This window comes from Abramis brama (assembly GCF_963993115.1).
Source record: "Abramis brama genome assembly, chromosome: 23".
NCBI classification, from domain to species: domain Eukaryota; kingdom Metazoa; phylum Chordata; class Actinopteri; order Cypriniformes; family Leuciscidae; genus Abramis; species Abramis brama.
Genome location: NC_139985.1, coordinates 24,321,793 through 24,337,880, shown reverse-complemented (window position 1 = coordinate 24,337,880; position 16,088 = coordinate 24,321,793). Strand labels below are relative to the sequence as shown.

Sequence of the window (16,088 nt, the reverse complement as noted above, 5' to 3'; positions counted from 1 at the left end):
AGGGACGTCGGAGCTAAAGGCCCGGAAGTCCGTGGCGCAGGCAGAGCGGCAACTGACCAAGGAGTTGGAGGTACGAGGAAGCCCCGTTGAGCCGTAAGGATGGCGGCTCCACCTTGGCTACTCAGTTCCTCAGCTCCAACTGGGGCCGCCTGGTCGGTGAGCCGAGGTGGAGCGATGGGCTCTGCGGCTGGAGGCAGAATCAGGGGATCCTCTAGCCAAGGCGGAACTGAAGACTGGAAGACCCGAAGCAGATCCACGCAGCAGAGTGGAGTCAACAGAGGGGGAGCTGAAGGACTGAAGGGAGGCAGTGGAGGTGGGGCTGAAGGACTGGCTGTCTTTGGTAGAGGAGGTGGGAGAGGGAGGCTGGGTGCGACCATTGGAGACGCAGGAGACTTGGAGCTGTGCGGTACCTGCGGGGACGGGAGACCATGGGGATTTTCCTTTACCAAATCCTCATTACATTTCCCAGAGGCCATATGTTGCTCTGCCTCACGTCAGGAGTGTGGGCGGGGCTCCATTCCATTCCCTCGAAATCCACAAACACATTCACTGGGATGGATGATGTTGGCTCTGGGTCCGGAGTGGGGCTGGTGATGTCCTTCTCAGCGGGGCAGATGGTGAAGGGAGATCCGTTGTTCACCAGCACCCACTCCACAAACGTGGTGAAACTCCCCCTAGGTCCATCACCGGGTAGGAGTGCCTTGGATTGCTCGTTGAGGCTGGTGTAATAGAAGACGTAAAGCGAGTGATCTGGGTTGTGGGTGAGGCACGCCAGATCAAAAAAGGTCCTTGGTGTTGCTCTTGAGGTTATGCTGCTCCTGCTCTAAGCAGAGCAATCGACCTTCTGGTAAGTCCATTTTTAAAATCTTTTCTTAGGTTCCGTGTTCTGTCATGCTGTGTGGCTGTAATGAGCCCACAATGACAAAGGATTACAAACAAACAGTCTTTTAATAATAATTCCAAGTGGATACAAGCAGGAAAACAGAATAACACAACCACATTTAAATAAGATGACTTGGAAGAATGACCAGAGGAAACTAAGTGTTTAAATAGACAGACAGAGTAATCAACTAAGAACAGGTGAGGAACTTTGGAAACTAATAATGACCAGGAACACAGGCAAGACAGGCAAAATGAAACCAAAATTTTACAACCTGAATTAAATATGAACACAGCATGGACCAAAGACATGTAAACAAATCAAAAACAGGACATGATGTCACAAGATGCATTACAGCATACCTGTTTTTTCTCGTCATAGTCGAGATGTTGCCCATAACAGTTCTGTATAGGCATCAGAAACACATCTCCTCGCAGCAGATCTTAGTTTGTGTGTGTCAGTGTGTGTAACGGAGGGTTTGCTGCCGCTGTTTTAACTCCTTTACACATTTAATAAGCTCTTCACAAGTTCCATCAGCTCCATCACATTTAGTTCAGAACACAGTATTGTTTTGGATGTTCGACAAGTTCTGTGTTCGGTGTTTAAAATGACAATGTGAATGCTTAGCATGAACCAGGACTAAATGTATAATTTTCTTTTATGGTCCTGACCAAAAGAACCAGGAGAACTGAACTACAACTATGAACACACCCTTAAACTCTATGGGCAGCTTGCTGTTAATTACCACAAAACATATTTTTTTAGTTACTAAGTTTGTAAAAACAAACAAAATGTTACAGTAATGCACTTTCAATGGAAGTCTAAGCGGCACGTTATTCTGTCCCAAATAAAAAACATTCATATACAAGACTTCAAAATTGTATTTATAAGCAGTGGTGGAAATGTCTGATATTCGCTGGAGCGACCCTAGAAAGGAACATACCGTATTTTATATTTTTAGAACATAGATGCAGAAAAGCCCACTATATTTATTTATGAAATTTCCAAATCTATCTCACGAGTCACGACCAATTCGTACGAATTCGTACGAGTGAGTAAAAGGTGGCTAATTCATCTAATTTGTCTAAACCCCAGTGATGGGTAGGTTTAGGGGCGGGGTCAGGGTTAGGTCATTCGTACGAATTCATATTAATTGGGCATTAAAATATGTACGATTTAGCAAAAATCTTACTAATTCATACAAGTGAGGTCGAATGAATTCGTATGAATTAGTCACCTCTTAAAATTCGTACGAATTGCTGTGAGATGGGGTTGCAAATTTCCAAAGCATTTAGAGGTTATTATGTGGATTCCAGAAGGAAATCCCCATTTTGTACTGGAACTCCATCCCCCCTTGAAATTCACTACCTGGACTCCCCAAGTCAGAACAAATGAAAACGATTAGTTCATGGTTTCAGTAAATGTACACTCTGGACATCATTTCATTGGGCATCTAGTTCATAATGTCCATTAGGTTAAGTAGATTAGAGGACGTCAATAGCGCTGTCCATCACACACCCACTCTAAACCATCACCAGCAGATATATAAGCAGCTATAAATCTTCATTATTTATCAACACAGATTTCATTAATGTCACATCTTGGACTGTGGAGAACCAGCCGAATAAAAGTCCCACAGTCACTTTCATTATAACTAAGGGTATGCTGTCCTACAGGCCCTTGAGCGGCTTATCAAACTGCCAGCTATAATGGAGAGAGGCTTTTAACATGCTCTGATATCAGAAACATTTCTAAAAGATCACATCCATTAAAGCCGACTGCATATATCTCAGGTCAGAGTTGAAGAGATTGTCAGCTGGTTTATGAAGAAAACAGCTCCACGAGAGCCACTCTCTCCCTTCTGATCTGTACATTTATCACAGAGTAGTTTGTTGCATCAGGAACTGCAGAATCGGACTCTTGACACAGAAGAATGATGCCCCTGACGCACAAGAGCTCTGGGTCGATGCTAACTGTTTTTGGGCTTCCGCTGAGACTGAGGCGTTTCTACATTTAAAACGCTGAGCGAGCTGCTCTCTCAAATCTCCTAATGCAGTGAACACACCAGGATATGGATACCATCTTTAGAAATGTTAGTTTTTTCTTTAATCTGCCAAAGTTGCATTTTGATTTGAAATTCAGCACTTCTGTCAAAGATGAACCTGTATTCCAACTTATGCGTTCAATCGTAAGGAAATCGAGCCAGCGAGTTAATCAATAAAAGCAGAGTGGCAAAAGAAAGTTCATGTCAGCTTCTTTTTCCAGCAAACTCATTAGAAAGAAAGAGGCCACAAGAAACTGCAGAACAGATACTTCATATTACAATCCTCTGCTTGTTTTAGAGGTAAACTGATCATTATTGTGCCATCAAGGACCAAACTTAATTGTTTTTTTCATGTTTAAAGATCTTACAAAATACTCCTATAACTTTAGTGGGACAAGGGATCAGGGTTTGCCTGGTCAGCACAAGAGTTTTCCAACTGGGGTCCAGGAACCCTCATTGAGTCCCCCAAGGGGATGCTTATGAAAAATTTGAGCAATTTTTACCAAATGTTAGGTAACACTTTATTTGGAAACACTCTACAATACGGGTACAGTGCACTAAGTAAGGGATAATGTACATCCAGCCGGTTGTTATCCTCCGCTTCGCGTCAGGGTTCTCATCACCCTGGCGGGGGTTTATTCTGAGATAACAACCGGCTGGATGTACATTATCCAGCTTATTACACGGCTACTTGCCACGTAAGTAAATAATTAGACACAAAATATTGATCTGAGTTGAAATATTTTATTAGCTCTTTAAAGAGCTAATAAAGCTTTCGCGGAGAGTGCAGTTGCTAGCGCGGCAAGTTCAAACTAGACGGACATTTAAGAGATACGGTATACACTCATACCACTTATTACACAGAATTTCACCACATAAATCATTATGGGGATAATCAATATTGATCTGAGATTAAACTGTTTTAAAATTGTACCTGTTTGTATCTTATAATCCAACAGTGTACAAAACAATAGTAACAAAATGGCAGCAGCTGCGTTTGTGTGAAACGAGAGAGAGCGAGGCCATGATACTGGATGGCATAATTAAATATCTGTACACAAAATATTGATTCGACTGAGTTTTAATATTTTATTAGCTCACCAAAAGCAAAACTTCTACGAAGAAAAAACGTTCCTAGCGAGCGTACAGCGCTGCTGACTTCAGTAACCCGGATGAGCCTGTGTTATCTGTTTTCAGCGGTTGTTATCGAGGAATAACACACCACTGGATGGCACGATTGACCAATCGGAATCATGTGTCATGTATTAATTCCTTAACAGTATATAGCTTTGACTAATAGTGTAAATTAATGTGTTGATTACCACAAAGGGTCAAAGCTGTGGAATTCAACTTCCAGTTGTCTGCTTTAATTAATCATTAGCTAATGATTTGCAAAGATATCATTATATCATGACTTTACTTGTTGAGGCACATGACTATTAACTCATTATTAATTAATATGCAATTTTGGTTTTGTCATGCACACTAAGCATGGATTTCAATTTACAGCCGGGATTCCACTGTATGGCACATCCAGTGTCTTCTTGTTCACGGCACAGGAATATGTCTGGCTGGAGCTTGAGGTCTAGAATTCAAAAGTACGCATTATAATCAGCGATGCTGTCTACACTGTGTGTGGTGTGATGCAATACAACAAATTCCCCAAAGTAAACTTATATAACATAATAATATCTTTGCAAATCATTAGCTAATCATTAATTAAAGCAGACAACCGGAAGTTGAATTCCACAGCTTTGACTAATTAACACATTAATTTGCAGTATTAGATAATACTATGTTGTTAATAACATGATGACACATTTAATTAATAGCAATTCATATATTACATTAATCAGACTCTTTATTAGTTGCTGATGCAGTTATCATTAATGAATGGTTTAGTTCTCCATGAACCATACATTAACTCATGATTATCTGTGCTTTAATGATTATTAGTGCACCCGTATTGTAAAGTGTCATCGAAACTTTATTTTGATGGTCCCCTTTAGACATTCTGTTGATTATAAGTAATGTTGCACTTCCATGTCAACTAACTCTGTTATTTCTAACTGAGGTCCAGGAACCCTCGGCTGAGTTCCGCAAGGAGATGCTAGGGCTATTGGAAAATTTAAGAAAAATCCCACAAATTTTACAAAATATCTGCTAACACTTTATTGTGAAAATCCCCCAACAGAAGCTGCAGCTAAAATCGGTCACTTATTCACAAATTTACTAGTTCATTCTACAGGGCATAGGGAACGATTCAGACAGTGTAAATATGCTTTCCATTGGGGTGAATGAAGTCTGGTTTTGGTAAGAATTGAAAACTTAAGATAAAAAAAAAAAAAAGAAATAAAAAAGAAGAAGCATAATCTCACCCCTAAACATAAACATTACTGGGGCATAAGCAGATTCTACGAAAACGAATGAATGAAATAATATGAATTCATATTTGCAACTCGCTAAAATGTAAAGTAGTTATGAACTGCAATGAGAGTGTGTTGAAAAGGTGTTGCTCACAAGGGATCATCATCTTTGGGGATCATCATCATCATCATCATCATCATGCTCATCATACTTTTTTGATATAAATTGACATCAAAAAGTTTAAACCCCCTGCTGGTAGATGCTGTAGCTACACCATCTAGCTTCAAAAGCATCTTGGGAGAATGTATTTTAATATAAAACATTAAGCACTTCACCTTTAAAATCCGGATTTCTCTTCTACTCTTGCAATCCACTTCAATGAATTCTGTAAGGCACTGCCAGTGCTGTTGGAGCTGTAATCCGTTAAATAAAAAATTGGAACTCAATAGTTTCCATCTCATTATTACAGTCACATGATGCCACAATGAGCCAAATTTCACATAACAACCATAATTAATCCCGAGTGGAGACATTAACAGAGAGAGGCTGGTTTGACAGGCTTCTCAACATTTTCTTTTGTGTTTTTTCTTTAATTTCATGCTTTCATTTATTGTCATCATATTTCAGAATAGGAAATTACTAAGAACGCCAAAATTGAAAATTCAGGAAATGTGTTAAGTGTTTCCAAATGGGCATTATTATTGGATGAAATATACAAAAACCTGTACAGGGTAGCTTATCTTTACAGAAGAAGTTGTTTTGCAACTTCAATATTATGATCAAATTATTAGCAGATTGAGAAGGTCCGGATGAGGACGTGTCTGCTAATTACACCGTTTGGCTTTTAGCCTCATGGATATAATTGACACTTTTTTTGTTTCTGTGGTTGTCAACAGAGTAAATGCCAAAGCAAACACATCAATCTCCCAGATTCTTGTGTTTTCCCTGCTTGTTCCAGCTGCCGAGACCAAATAAACTGCAAACAGCTGTTTCTCACTTCTCATTAATGATTTAAAAGCCTCCCAGTAACCGCTGTGCTAATCACCTGTAAATACGGTCCAGTGAACTCAACGGGTCTCTAATAAAACTGCAACACCTTGGCACAGTCTTCATTCTGGTGATAATAGAGCTGTGCTGGTTTTAACACACACATACATGAGGAGACTCTCAGGCACTACTGTTTGATTTCCAGCTCTGAGTTTGCCACACACACACCTCTACTTTGTGCCAGACAAGACCACCCCAGATACCCGTAATTACATATTCTCCCTGAATAGAACAAATGGAAACTGCTCAAACAAATATGAGGCCCATAATATCAACTCAACTGCTTTAACAAATTAAACTTGGGGGCCCAGTATTAAGCTTTACAGGAATATACTTTTTAAATGATTTCCAAAATACGAATATATTTTGGCATTTGAAATGGTGAATGATTCATGTAATCATAAGCATTTGACGTGAGTCATTTGAATTATATTGGGCTTATTTTCCCTCCAAAAATAGAGCAGTGGTTTAACACCGCCATCTTGTGGCTGCAATAAGAACTCACCACAACGTTCGTCATGTGCTATACTTGTGCATTCAACAAACATCTTGCACTATATATAGCACTAAAGCTTCCAGTACCCTTCAGTACATCAAGAATATACTTTGATAATTGCTTAAGAATTTTAATTGTTTGCGATGTAGCTACCATATTGATCTAGTGTAGCCTACTGAACATGTTGTAGCCAAAGCTGTCTTAACATTAAAAAGCCTGTAACAGGGTTTTCAGTTAAATTAAATCATTCAAAACAATTTCGAAACAGAACAATACTTAAAACAGCAATCAAATGTATAAAATATGTCATTAAAATATCAAATCACTGTCTTGGCCAATAGGCTCATTTGTCATTATTTATTTGTTGATAAACTCCACTGATAATTTCAAAGCAGCTTTACAGTGATAATATGATATTTAAGTAACATAGATTGTTTTGGATTTAGCAGCTCTAGAATAAAGTTATTGTCCAGCTAAAGTTAGTTTTGATCGATTCACTTCCGTTGCAAAGATCATTAGTATTGGTATTAACTTACCGCACAACAACAGTGCCTGGTGGCTCGAGAACGCAAACCTTGAAATAGGTTCCAAGGTGCAAGCGTTGAATAATTATTTATATAAATAAATTATCATCTCCGCGCAACTATTGCAAATAACAAGCAGTTCAAAACTATTTTATAAATAAAACTATTTAACAATTATTTAACATTTTACACTTGTATTTAATATTTTCATTTTTCACAAGACACTTCATACAGCAATTTCAAATTTGTTTAACTTCAAATGATGCGTTACGTTTGTGCTTGAAAATTAGGCTACTCTAGGCTACTTAATTGGGCTTTTCCATTTTAGGTTTATTTTAAGCAAAAAGTAGCCTGTGTGTATTCTGCAAATGTATTTGTTGCTAGTGTAATTGTTTAGTTTTTGTTCAGTAACTGTTTACTTTGTGTACTTTTTGGGGGCGTTTATTGTGCACAACAATCCCGCACCCTGTGGCTCTGTTATAAAGCACATACAGACAGTATTACTTTAACAGAAATAGTATGTTACGACCTTGAAAGCGATAAGGATGTTTGTTTTGATATTTGAGGAATGCGGCGCTCTGCTCTCGTAGCGCCACCTGTTGCTGAGAATAATCACTACACGATTGATCCTATAAACCAGCATGCTGTGTGTTGGTCTGGCTGTTTTGCAATGTATTAATGTTTCATGTGGCTACTTTGAAACATTAATGGCCGATTTCACAGACAAGGCTTAAGACTAGTCCCATACTAAAATGCATGTTTGAAAAGCAACTAGGACATTTCTTAAAATATGTCAGTGTCATTGTTTTGTCTGAAGATGCACACCAGTAAAGGCATGTTTGTAAAAACTACTTAAATGTCCTAATTGAACTAAAGCCTAATCCTGGCTTTATCTAAGACCTGTCTGTGAAACCAGGCCTAAGACACATTGTAATAAATGCAGTCAAAGCAGAAAATACTCTTTGTGTCAAACACATTAGGAGTACATCCAGAGATTGTTTTATTTTTATGAGATTTTTATACATTTATGAGAGCAATATACAATATGAACACATCAAATACTAGGAGACATATCAGGTCACAGCTTTGGGGGTCCTGTTATTCTCCAGCCTTCTGTTTTTCCAACCTTGGTGAGCATAGCCACAGTTCCCAGACCAAAACACGCCGCCGTACCTGTGACAGCACTGTGTGCTAAACATTAAAAACACCAGCAAAACCATGTTAGATTCTTCAGTCGCAAAAAAGGAAAATATAAAAAAAGCATGTGAATCCTGTACTTACTCCGTGCCCCGAGGAAAATGCCCGAAGCACATCCACCAATGAAATAGTTAGTTGGGTCCTCAGGTGCATCTCTGGCCTGTCCACTTAGACAAGTGGCCATTCCAAAGATGGCACCCATGGCAGCTGAAAGGGCAGCAAACAGGAAATTAATTATTACAGCAAGTGTATGCGTGTCATCTGATACACCCAGTCTAAACTAAAAACATTCTATTAATGTATCTACTGTTCTGACAGCGTACAGATAACATTTTATATGCAACTATTCATTGATGAATAAAAGGTTCACAAGAACAGCATTTATTCAAAACAGAAATCTTTTCTAACAACATATCTTTACTATCACTTTTTATCAATTTAACACATTATTGCTGAATAAAAGTTGTAATTTCTTTATAAAATCCCAAACTTAAATACTTATTTTTTAAATAAATGCTGTTTTTCTTTTTATTAATCAAAGAATCCTGGAAAAAGAAAAATGAAGCTGTTTCCAACAATGATAATAAATCAGCATCTTAGAATGATTTCTGACGGATCATGTGACACTTCTGTGTTAAATATGTTAAAGTATATTCAAATAGAAAACCAATATTTGAAATTATAATAATATTTCACGATATTACAGTTTTTTTCTGTATTTTTTTATCAAATAAATGCAGACTTGATGAATATAAGAGACGTCTTTAAAAACATTAAAAATAGTAATGTTTCCAAACTTTTGACTGGTAACTGTATAAATATATCTGCATTTAAGTAATGAGAATGGGGAGGTAGGTAACTGCTATGAACCACTACACTCATTTGTATAAATTCGATATAATTGAAGGAAACGTCTCTGTTGTTAACACTTCTGCTCAGCACACAGTGTGCATGAATCGGAGCACAGCTAATTTGTGTCTTACCCATGGTGGCAGTGGCTGATGTTGCTCTGGTCAAAGCCTCGACGGCTGTTTCAGGCGGATAAGCCACAATGTGGTAGGCAGAACCCACCAGCCCTGCAGAACAACAGTTTTGGAAGGACATTAGGTTTTGTGTTATAAAGCAGGCCATGCCTAGTGACCATGTCGATACCCACTTTAATAGTCATTTTGAGAGCCATACAAAACAAACAAACAAAAAAAAAAAAACCTTTGTATGAAACAAATAAACAACTGTCAGAAAAATATGAACATGAGAAAACAGTGCGCTTGTATTCACTACTGGACTAACGAGTGTACATGCTATCAGCTTAGCCTTTATGGCGCATAATCAATGCACAGGTTTAAAACTACGCTCAAAGGGTCCTTTAGAAACCCTACAGAGCAGACGTCCATCAGACTAACCCATGGCTGTGGCTACTTTCGTGGTAATCCATGTTTTGGAAACGCAGTCTTTGCCCTCTTTTAGATCCCAGTAGCCCATTTCTGTCTCCGAATCAAGGACACACTGAGATATCGCGAGAGTTTCTTCTCGACCTCTTCTTCTAGCACTGTTTTGATGTGGTCTAGTTCAAGAAGTGTTTCTTTGCCCTCCCCGTCGGCGTGGTGTGGAACTGCAACACCTTGCTGGTTTATTTATTTACTTGACAGAAAGCATGTTATGCATAAGAACTACAGACAGTACCTGAGAAACAAACAAGTTCAATTTTTTGCGATTCAGTTATAACAACTTATAAAACAAACAGGAAAAAATCAGCTATACCTGAAAAATGTATTTGTCACCCTCCAAAACAAACTAAAATATACACTATAATCTACATAAATATAGTTTTATATCTCAGATCTAGATGTGATAAAAATGAACGATATCGCATTGTCATCTACCCCATTAAATCTTGAAAAGCTAATTAAATAAATCATAGCATCTTGTTGGGCAAAGGTTTTTAATTTATCTTTAAAGTCACAATTGGGGTATAACCCTACGTAATTTATGTAAACATCGCTTTAAATAGTGGGAACCACAGACTGTATTTAATCACTGGTACAATCATATAAATATCTAATAAATTAGTTTTTACCTAATTACCTAATTAGCCTAGGTATATTTTAAAACATTAGTTATGAGCACATTACAAAAATAATTTAAAAAGAAAACAAAGTGTCAGCCTTGACATAATATTTTAATAAATGCACAGTCCCAAAAGATAACCAGTCCGTTTATTTAGTTCCTCGCGGGGAAAGTGCAGTTTGTAATCATTGTCGTCTCTTCTTTTCCGCTACTCTGATTGGCTAGAGGCTGTAAAATCATTTCCGGGTCAGCAGCTACAGGTTGCTATGAAGTTGGTGGAGATGACACGTCATGCAGCTGCCTGGAAAAACAAAAACACAAACTGCAATACCTGCTTATATAGGACAATGTTATAAATCTCTGCGCTGCATTTAACTGCGCATTGCCGATTGCAACTGTGTTATAGACGCGAAGATTTACTGAAGACACGCACGGCGCGGCGCTGCTTATGCATCACGCATGCTGAGATTGAGAGATAGTTCAGCTTCATTCAATCCGGATCTGGACCCGTCCGAGACCCGCAGAAGATGATCAGCCCGGCAGCGTGGCGTTCTCGTGGATGAGAGAGGAGACCGGACCGGTGCTTTTGTCTTCCGCATCCCGAGCAGCAGCTGCAGCACGTCTAGGGACATGTCGTCCCCGTCGCCGGTGCAGATCCGAGAGGCGAACGCGCACCTGGCCGCGCTGCACAGGCGGGTCTCCGAGCTGGAGCACAGGCTGGAGGAGGCGGAGAACACCGTGCGGGAGCAGGCGGAGAGTCTCATCCGCAAAGACGAGCAACTGAGAACGGCCACGCAACAGATCACGGAGGCCAAGGACAAGTAGGGGAACACACAATCGTGTTGTTTTGTAGACGCAGAATAGTTTTTATTATTATTTGACACGAAAACCATGCATTTGTAAAAATCAATTTGTGCTGAATCAAAAAGCTCCATCAAAGCTGCTTTAAGCGTCTGTGACGGTATCAAATTTTCATGTTTCGATAATTGCTGAAGCTTTTATCACGGTATATACGGTATTATCACGATATTTAAATGAGTTGCAAAAAAGTGTTGTAATACTATAACAGGTTTAATAACTTTTTTCTTATAGCAAAACGAACTGAACATTTAAATACAATAAAGCAATCGTATGAATGTAAACAAATGTTTAAGATAGATTAAAGTGCAAAAGAATTATTAAGAACAATAGGTAGGCGAACACTACAAAAAGGTCTCATTAGGTAATGCATTAACTAACATAAACGATGAGCAATAGCTACATTTGTTACAGAAGTTATTACTTTTTGTTAATGTTAGTTAAAAAATACAAGGGTCATGTTAGCTCAGGTCCGTTAGGTCTCACCCTCAAGTTGTTTCAAACCTGTATGAACACGAAAGAAGATATTTTGAAGAATGTTGGTAACCAGACAGTTGATGGACCCCATTGACTTCCATAGTAGGAAAACAAATACAATGGGGTCCATCAACTGTTTGATTACCAACATTCTTCAAAATATACTTTTGTGTTCAGCAGAAGAAAGAAATTTATACAGGGTGAGTATACAAACTTGAGGGTGAGTAAATGATGACAGAATTTTCATTTTGAAGTGAACTGATCCTTTAAGTGACTGACGAATCGGACAAGCGTTGTAGTCCTTACATAGCAACTTGTATTTTTAAAACGCAGTACACTTTCATATTTTCTATTTGCGTTTTCACTGTGATGTGAACAAGACATGAAAATATTTTCAAGTAATATTAACCAAAGACCATAATAAATCGACAACTGCTTCTCCAAAAAAAATAAAAAATAAAGAAATGAACAATTTCCTGAGAGTAATTAGCTGTTGGCCTACAAATTGACGTTATGACTGAACAGCACTATTCCGATTGGTGCAACTAGTGGCATGCAAATTGCGTCCAACAGATTTAATTAATAGGATGATTTGCTGACTGAATATGTTATCTTTATTTTTCACGTAGAGAGATTTTCTTCCTCCACGAGAAGCTTTGTCAATCAGAGGAGTCCATCCATAAACTCAACCAAACGATTAAGGAAAAAGATTCTCTAATTGGACAGTTACAACACCGATGTCAGCTGCTGGACAACATTTGCAAAAACCGTCCTTTACTGGACAGCATGCTGTCCCAGATGGCCGAGGCAGAGAGAATGGGGCCTGTCAGAGATTTGGGGAAGCCCACGACCAATAGCTCTCTCACGGACGGAGAGTCCAACTGCAGTCCCAGCCGCCTCTCCAACCACAAAGACTTCTCGCTCAGCGAGGACGACTCTGACGATCAGGAATTAGACGGGGTCGTGTTCGGGACCACTGTGTGAGAGCCTCGGTTACACCGGTCCTCGTCTCAGGTTTAGCAGCCTGTGTGTTTTGATGGTTACAGCGTCTGGTCATCATTTGATAAAATAGCCATTGTATCGTAATACAGGTTACTGCATTGTGAATGGGATTCCACTGTAAAGAAAGAATGCCTGGTCAATTCTGGCTGAATAGTGATACAAGTATGCCTCCTATCATTTTGATTTGTCCCTTGGACCAGTTTTAATTAGGGTTTCCCGCATAAAAAACAACAACATGCATATATCGTTGACACAAATTAAGAATTCTTACGTCAGCACATTTTACTTCGTTTTAAGTAAATTGTGCGCACTATATAATTATTTGCTCCCTCGATTTACTAAATTGTGTCCACATTATAATTTGCTTCCTTGTTTTTGTTAAATCAATTCAAAGCAAGGGAACAAATGAGTTCAACATGGCCACGATTTACTAAAACGAGAATGAATTCTTAATTCGTGGCCACATATCATCTTTTTGTTCCGCATGTCTTGTGTCGAGTTCTACAGTTTTAAATAGGCTACCTAGTGTTTTTCTTTTGGTTGTTAACTTGTTTTTCCTTCCCTTTTTTAGGTTCAAATTTTCATATACTGTGATATTTTGCTCAACTATTTATACCTGGTGGATTTATTAGGTCACGCTAATATCAGAGTAGAACGTTTTTTTACATTTGCGTACAAATTACTTGAAATTTACTGTTACATGCAGTTCATCTGCAGTTTTATTTTTTTTAAAGGGTATCCAGTCCTGTTTAAAAATGTTTTTGATATTGCTCCATTTGTGGATATCACCTAGATGTAATATGCTGTTTTGTTGGAGGCTCTCAGTGAATCATTTCAGCAGTCACTGACGATGTACAGATGGTGGATTCTGGTTTAGGTTAGATTTGCAAGATATCATGTGCAAGATTTAACATGTTCGTAGAGCCTTAGTGGTTGAATTTAGGCCCTGTTTACACCTGGTATTAATATGCGTTTTGATGATGCTAAATACAGGTGTAAACGGGGTCTTATCCATTTTCGACCACTCTCACCATTTCTGTTTTTAACACACACTCACAGCGTTCGGTGTGATCTTGTGGCTGTCAAAGCAGAAATGAAAGCTGCTGCTCTCCATGTTTTTCCGTCATCTCCGGGCGTGATTATATGTAAATTGCGAGAGCTTATTTTTGTCCATTAGATCGAAAGATCTGAAAATCCCTGTACATTTACCCGCCCATAAACCCTCCCCTCGAAGAAATCAGGACAGAAGTGGTTGAAAGTGGACAAAAGAGATTAAAACACCAGGTGTAAACGGGAATCAGTCTCCCTCGTCTACTTGTGATCCGATCGACCAAAACGCATCTTAATACAGGTGTAAACAGAGCCTTAGATTCAGTGTCATCGGTTGTATGCCATGCATTGTTTACAAATAGACATAGTTTTACATTATAAATTTGCCCCTTGGCCACAAATTCACATTGAATTACAATGCAATATTTGCATAACTATGCTGGAAAGCAAACTTAAAGGAATAGTTCACCCAGTATTTTATGTTTTGTCATCAGTTTATTCACCTTCATGTCATGAGAGGTTCTTCTGCAGGACACAAAATATATTTAGCAGAATGTTGGGGTACAGTGAACAAAAAATAGCCGTCTTTTGTGTCCTACAGATTTGGAATAGAGGGTGAATTTTCATTGTTTCATTACATTTTTCTCTACATATGAAGTAAAAGAGTTCCTAAAAGACGCATGGTTGCCTTGTTTAATGGAATTATTTATTCTGAAAAATTATAATTTTTATTCCTGAGTGCTAAATATCTCAATTGTGAGCTTGTATATATTAAAAGGGTTTAAATATCTTAAATTTTAGGTTGGGTGAACTGTCCCTTTAACTTCCTTTTTTATCGCTTTACACTTGCACGTCAAATTTGTTTTTGTACAATGATGGTTTACAATAAGTTTTGTTAACATTAGTTAATTCAAATGCATCATGGACTAAAAAGGATTTTTTTTTTACAGCATGTATTAATATGATGTTGTTATATAAATATATTACTGTTAATTATTAGTTCATTTTAATTATAGAATTTGTAAAAAATATATACAATTTGCAAGAAGTAACATTAATAAATCCTGTAAAAGTATTGCAGCTGCATAGACAAATGCTGCTTGCTGAAAAACTGAAAATGTTTTCCTCCAATGAAGTGAGTGGTGGTCATTTCATATTTAAAGATACGTGTTGGAAACTCTTAAGTAACAGGATTGAACCATCAGTTTTTGAGAGACCCTTCCACCATTGTGATGGTGAGCAAAGTGCTGAAGTGACGGTGTGACATGGCCATAGTGGTGCTCACCAAACATACACTGTAATTTAAGGTGTTATATATAATTAAGTGATCTATGCAGTGAAGTTGTTCCCTGAGAGCCTTTCTTAATAAAACAGCTAGCACTTAAAATAGTGCACCACCACATAAACGGAGAAATTCCAAGCAAGCTAAAGCTGTTGCTTACACAATTACAGGTTTATGTTTGAGAAAGAGCGTAAAGCAATTGCTTTCATGGTTGAATATCTTCTGTAATCTTTTACAACTGTCTGTACATTTACTATTATTTCAGTTCTGCAGATGATAATGTGATGCTAATGCATATAGACCTTTCTCCAAATTAATTGAGTTATTCTTGAACATTTAATTTGGCCTTGCAAAATGAAATCTATGCAAGCCTGTTATATTTTGCCATATTCAGTCAATCTGTGGAAAGCCAGATGGAGGGGAGCCACATAAAGTAGTGAATGAGTGTACTGATGATGGGGCATTATTCATGTACAGCGTGTCATTTGTCCTGTTACGATGTGATGGTTACACAATATTTTCGTGTTCGTTCTAAGAGTTACATGTGGTACTGGACTACAGCATGGTAATTTTACATATTGGGGCATGTCATATTTGTCTTGTTAGTGCCCTGTACAGAAGTGTGTTTGCTAACATTTTTCTCAGAAGTAAAACAGTGCCTAAAAGACTCATGGTTACTTGTTAAATGGGATTATTTATTCTGAAAAATTCTAATAAATTATTTTGTTATTCTTGAGTGCTAAATATCTAAATTGTGTACTTGCTCGGAAACACGGTATATACAGGAAATAAAAAAT

At 38.1% G+C, this 16,088-nt stretch overlaps 2 protein-coding genes across 2 annotated transcripts; one reads left to right on the top strand and one right to left on the bottom strand.

Moving 5' to 3' along the window:
- Nucleotides 1–8,334: 8,334 nt before the first annotated feature.
- ndufa11 (NADH:ubiquinone oxidoreductase subunit A11) lies at nucleotides 8,335–10,118 on the bottom strand. The gene is made up of 4 exons (XM_084101241.1): nucleotides 9,959–10,118; nucleotides 9,539–9,631; nucleotides 8,640–8,762; nucleotides 8,335–8,549 (listed from the first exon to the last, which is right to left on the bottom strand). The coding sequence occupies exons 1-4, from the start codon at nucleotides 10,035–10,037 to the stop codon at nucleotides 8,437–8,439; spliced, it is 408 nt and encodes a 135-aa protein (XP_083957367.1). The 5' UTR covers nucleotides 10,038–10,118; the 3' UTR covers nucleotides 8,335–8,436.
- A 756-nt stretch (nucleotides 10,119–10,874) lies between these two features.
- vmac (vimentin type intermediate filament associated coiled-coil protein) lies at nucleotides 10,875–16,027 on the top strand. Its single transcript, XM_084101240.1, has 2 exons — nucleotides 10,875–11,443; nucleotides 12,587–16,027. The coding sequence occupies exons 1-2, from the start codon at nucleotides 11,253–11,255 to the stop codon at nucleotides 12,939–12,941; spliced, it is 546 nt and encodes a 181-aa protein (XP_083957366.1). The 5' UTR covers nucleotides 10,875–11,252; the 3' UTR covers nucleotides 12,942–16,027.
- Nucleotides 16,028–16,088: the final 61 nt, after the last annotated feature.